A 5,840-nucleotide genomic window follows, 5' to 3' on the forward strand; every position below is an offset into this window, starting at 1 on the left:
CCAGTTAGGAGGGGCAAAGGGGAATTGCGGGGGAGGAATAAGAACCACTAAAAACCAAAGAAATGCCTGGCCTTGGCCAGGACACAACCTTACTCCTCACCCCTCCCCTGGGGTACAGAAGAGATGGGATGAAGACCCCAGACTCACGACCCTCCAGAACGGAACAGGACCATAAGTTGTAAGGGATGTGACTAGGGGCGCGCACTGCAGGTATATTTGGACCTGCTGAGAAGGAGGAAATGGGGAACGGGGACACAGGCAAGGCTCAGAACTGGGAAGGGAGACGTGGGGTAAAGTCTCTGCTGGCCTGTAGAGTTATGGACATGCTTGTTTGGAACTAACCCCAGCAAACATCGCATTGCCTGCGCTTCAGACTTTTGGTCTCCTGCTTTCTGTCTGCGTGACAAGAACCAGGGGCGGGGCTAAGGGAAAGCCCTCGAACAATAACCACAACAGAATAGCGCGGGCAGCCACTAGAGAAATCTGCTGCCCCAGGGAAGGCTGGTCACTTAACACCTGACCAAACCCTACTGAAGTCATTGGAAAGACTCCTATTGATTCTGGTGAGCTTTGGAACCGGCCCTAGTGATATCGCTGCTAGACGTTGCCATGAAGATCTGGGTTCTAAATATGATGTAAGTTTCTTGCTCCTGGGGTATCAGGAGCTAGAGTGCTCCAGAAAGAGCATGAATTGGTGGGCTTGTGTCCAGTTCACATGCACACGTTTCTAAGTGCCCTGCAAACTCAGATTTGAACCTGCAAAAAGGTGTCTTGCCAGCCACCCAATTTGTGCTCAGAATCCCTCTGTGGATAAAATTGGAGATTTATGATGTGACAAAATGTTTGTATCCTAACCTGTGCATTCAAAACTCATCAGAGCAATTGTTGGTGCTCTAATTTTAAAGCCTGTTTTAGAAACATGGCCCTATTCATCTAGGTGTGTTTTGTGGAGAGTCTCTGTTTCCCAATTCAAGTCAAGGACTTCTGAGTTTGGGTTCTACTGTTTGCTCCCCAGACGTAACTCTGGCCTGTCCAGTTCTGGATCCCGCACCTGCTGTCCTTCCTGTTGTTTGAAGGTTCTTGTTTTCTAGACGCCACTGATAACAGAATATCCTAATAATGCAAGATACATTCATATTCTAAACACCCATTAGGAGTCTTCAGAATTCATTGGAAAATCATCTGTCTACTGAGCATAGCGTTTGTTCTCCATAAAATATCAGGAGTTAAATTCTACGGGGTTGCAATGACATGCTCCCACGTGCATACATAAGGCTTTACAAAATGTCCCATAACTCACTCTATGTTCCTGTCCTTGACTTGTGCTTTCTCTGTTTGTATCTCTTCATTTCAGAAACAGCTGGAAACTGAGAGGCAGAAGATTGTGGCTGAATTTCAGCAACTGCGCCAGTTTTTGGAGGAACAAGAGCGACTCCTGCTGGCCCAGTTGGAAGAGCTGAATCAGGAAATTGAAAAGAGGAGGGCTGAGTATGTTGCCAAACTATCTGAGGAACTATCCTCTTTCAGTTCCCTGATCAGTGAGATGGAGCAGAAGTGCCAGCTGCCGGCAAGTGAATTCCTGCAGGTGAGACAGTGTTAGAAACACCCCAGAACCTTTCATAGGGCAAGAAACCCTTCACTTTTGGAGTGTAGGAGTGTGTGACATTCCCCTGGTGTTATCTGGACCAGTGATCTGCTAGGTCACTCCAATCCTCGACTCGGAGAGCCAGCCTTGCCCTGCTCTGCTGTGAGAACCCCACTCCTGGGCTGTTCCCGCACAGCCTGTAGCATGTAAGCTGCTCCCAGCTACGTGAGTGAGCACTTTTGGCCAGCCGCTGCTTGGATTGTGTAACCAAATGACACTAGCCAATATCTCCGTTCCCAGACACAACCCTAGGAACGTCCATCTTGCAGTGTCCAGTTATGCTCCCTGGGCACTGCAAGCTTATATGAGTTCATCAATTTAACAAAGAAATTGGTATTGTGACGAAGTTCCTCCTCTATCTTCGTGGGTCCTGCGCTTATTGGCAGATTTTCCTCGCCTCAGAGATTCACCATGTGGGTCAGGGAACAGCCCAGAGACCTTCCCCTCTGGTAGAACCCACAGTCCAGGTCAATTCCTCCTGTGTCTGATCAGGAGTTGGGAGGTTTGGGGGGAACCCGGTCCCGCCCTCTACTCCGGGTTCCAGCCCAGGGCCCTGTGGACTGCAGCTGTCTAGAGTGCCTCCTGGTACAGCTGCGCGATGGCTACAACTCCCTGGGCTACTTCCCCATGGTCTCCTCCCAACACCTTCTTTATCCTCACAACAGGATCTTTCTCCTGGTGTCTGATAAGGCTTGTACTCCTCAATCCTCCAGCAATATGTCTTCTCTCTCTCAGCTCCTTGTGCCTCTTGCTCCCAGCTCCTCACATGCACGCTACAAACTGAAGTGAGGTCCTTTTTAAACTCAGGTTTAAGGCCTGCCTGCCTTAATTGGTTCCAGCAAGTTCCTGCTTATTCTGGAACTGCCCCAGTTACCTTACCCAGGGAAAAAGGATCTACTTAATCTGGGACTAATATATCTGCCTTCTCTCCTGTATCCATCTGGCCTGACCCTGTCACAATATGTACCAGGCTTGTTATACCAAGGGGAGTCTCTGACATGCTTCAAACCAAACGCACTGCTTCAGGGAGAATAAACAAACAGATTTATTAACTGCAAAGGATAGATTTTAAGTGATTATAAGTCAAAGCAAAAGAAGTCAGATTTGGTCAAATGAAATAAAAGCAAAGTGCATTTTAAGCTGATCTTAACACTTTCAGTGCCCTTACAAACTTAGATGCTTCTCACCACAGGCTGCCTGGTTGCCCTTCAGCCAGGCTCTCCCCCTTGATGAGAGCTTCAGTCGCTTGGTGGTGATGTCTGTAGATGGAAGTGGAAGAGAGAGGAAGAGCATGGCAAACGTCTCTCCCTTTTATCATATTCTTTCTTCCCTCTTGGATTTGCCCCCCAATGGTGAGCATTAACTCATCGTAGTCCCAAACTGACCAAGGAAAGGGAGGTGACTCACTTGAAAGTCCAACAGATCCTTTGTTTCTGCCTAGGCCAGTGTCCTTTGTTCCTGTGAGGCTGGGTTGGGTTTGTCCCATACATGACCTGATGAGGTGTGAACTGCCCCTCTGCTCCTGGAGAGTTTTGCCTGGGCATGTTTTAAGCCATAAGGACACATTTTCAGCCCCATAACTATATACATGAAATTACAACCTATAACATTACTATAACAACAATGCTCAGTGCATCATGAGCCTTCCGAAGACACTGGACATGACAAACATTGCATTGGATATGACACAATCATATTATAAGGATGAACATGGGGGTGCAGGGTGTTCCCCCGAGGTACAGAGCATCACAGAGTGAAAGGTCAGAACATACAGTATTGCTAAAATATACATTATTTTTCCTTAAGGGCTTGATAAAATACCCATTAAAGTCAATGGAAATATACTTCTTGAGTACAACGGGCATAGGATCAAGTCCTAAATGAAAAAAATTCTGCGTTTCAATTCTAGTGGGAGAAGACTCCTCCAAAAATGGCAAACTCTGAATTCTGTTCTCCCTGTCTCATAATGCAAGAACAAAGAGACATTCAATCAAATTAGAAGGTGACAAATTCAAAACTGATCCAAGAAATGCTTTTTCACACATCACGTAATTAGACTGTGGAACTCATTGCCACTGGATGTTGCTGAGACCAAGCATTTAGCAAATCTCAAAAGTGATCGGATATTTATATGAATGGCAGGAATATGCAGAGTGATATTAAACCTCATGCTTCATTGCTTCAGCCAGTCACTAACTATTAGAGAGCAGGATGAGAATGTGGGGGGCAGATTATCTTACACCTTCCTCTAAAGCATCTGGCACTGTCCACCTTTGGAGACAGAATACTGACCAGATGGACTCAAGTCACGGCTAGTCTGGCATTTCCTGTGTTCCAAACGCCAACTCCAAAAGATTAAAGATGGAACCAGTCTTTAATTATGGAAATAGGTAAGATTGAAGTTGAGTTTCACTTTAAAGCCTGATTTTGCCACTCTTCCTACACACCCCAAAAAGGGAAAATAGTGGCCTTAAAATTGATACATGAGGTCTGAGGCTGTGGTGATTTTCTCTGCCAGAACTGCAGTTAGATAGGGAAGCTGTTCGTTACTTATGGTAGCCTGAAAGTGTAAGTAGTCGTTAGAATTGCAAAAACCTTCTAATGATTTTATTTTTCAAAAAATGCCTCTAACTAGGAAATTTAAAAAAAAGGCGAGAAATAAAACGTAGCATCCTGGACATCTCTAGCTGATGTCTAGGGTCAGATTCTCTGTTGCAGCCAGTATCTGCTGTGGGCAGCATTCTTCACTCCTAAGGTTTCCTGCATTGATCCTAGGGCTTAGGTTGGTGAATGGCCCTGTGTTACTCTGTACCCCACACCCATTGTTCTCACCCAGCCCCACCTCCCTCTGGGTGTCAAGAAGCCCACAGGACGGGCCTTCAGAGTGCTTGTGGGCGAGTGGGGAGAGAGTTTACAGCATGTGGGCAGCACAGCATGGGGGCATCCCTCCCTCTGGACCCACTGGAGTCTGCAGGATGGGATCTTCCCCACACCTGTGAGTGTTCGGAAGATCCTTGTTCAGCACAGCACAAGACTGAGCTCTCTGATTCCATGTGCCGGGTGGTTATCGAAATGTTGTTACACAAAGAGCCTGTGTGCCTCCTTATACAAACTTCCTGGGCCCAGATCCTGCAGTCAGAACACTTCTCCAAAGGCGCACAGGCAACACATTTAATGTTTTGTTTGCATTAATGAATAACAAATAATTTCTCTTTGAACCTCAAACTGTGAAGACAAAGCGAGTTCCCTGCAGAGCAGGAGGGATCCTTACTATGAGATATGGGACTGAATTTCCTTTTATCTTTCTCCTCTAGGACATCAAAAGCACCTTGAGCAGGTAGGTGTCTCCTTCTCACTCTCCCTTTTGCTTCCCAGTGCAGGGAAGGGATTTTGGACATGAGACCTGGCTCCCCATGGTCCAGCAGTGCAGAGTGTGGGACTGGTTCCCAATCTCTCTCCGTTAAATCTAATCTTGGGGCTGTTGTTTTAACTAGACTCCAGTATAGAGCAGCCTGAGAAAAGAGTCATTTACCTACAAACAGGGTATTGATTTGTAGTGTGGCTGGTGGAATGGAGACCTCAGGAGATGGGGATGGAGAATGGGTCTGTCATTCTAGGTCATAGACTCCAAACTCCACCTAGGTGGTTAGGGATGGAAAGTCAGGGCCATCTGATGACTGTTCAATGAGCTGTTTGTTAATTGTTTCTTATTATGCAGTGAGCTCTGTCAGTGTGCTGGGCGTGGCAAGAGATATGATGGAAGAGACATTCCCTGCTCTAAGGAGTTTATAATGTGCTATTGTCAGTAGTACTATGGCAGTGCCTAGAGGCTCAAGGCAAAACCAGGGCCCAACATGCTGGGTGCTGCACAGACACACAGAAAGAGACAGTCCCTGTCGCAGGGCGTTTACAGTCTAAATAGACACAAGAGACACAGGGCGGAGGGAGGAAGGATTAAAATCGATTGAAGGGGACATTCAATAAAGACAAAGTGCTGCACTTTGGAAGGAAAAATCAAATGTAGAACTAGGAAATGGGGAATAACTGGCTAGACAGCAGGACTGCAGAAAAAGATCCGGAGGTTCCAGTGGATCACACATTGAAGGACTCGGCAGTGTGATGCTCTTGTGAAAAAGGCAAATGTCATTGTGGGATGTTGTCCCAGGTTGCTGTATTCACCGCAGGTGGTGCCTCC

The 5,840-nt window shown here is 46.7% G+C and overlaps 1 protein-coding gene across 1 annotated transcript; it reads left to right on the top strand.

The window, feature by feature from the left end:
• Positions 1-1,354: 1,354 nt before the first annotated feature.
• Positions 1,355-4,986, top strand: LOC112103372 (tripartite motif-containing protein 15-like; the record flags this gene model as incomplete). The annotated part of the gene is made up of 2 exons (XM_024195092.2): positions 1,355-1,585; positions 4,960-4,986. Coding segments are annotated over 2 exons (258 nt in total), but the record flags the coding sequence as incomplete, so codon positions are not given.
• Positions 4,987-5,840: the final 854 nt, after the last annotated feature.

This window comes from Terrapene carolina, unplaced genomic scaffold (genome assembly GCF_002925995.2).
Source record: "Terrapene carolina triunguis isolate 2854851 unplaced genomic scaffold, T_m_triunguis-2.0 Scaffold1127, whole genome shotgun sequence".
Lineage (NCBI taxonomy): Eukaryota > Metazoa > Chordata > Testudines > Emydidae > Terrapene > Terrapene triunguis.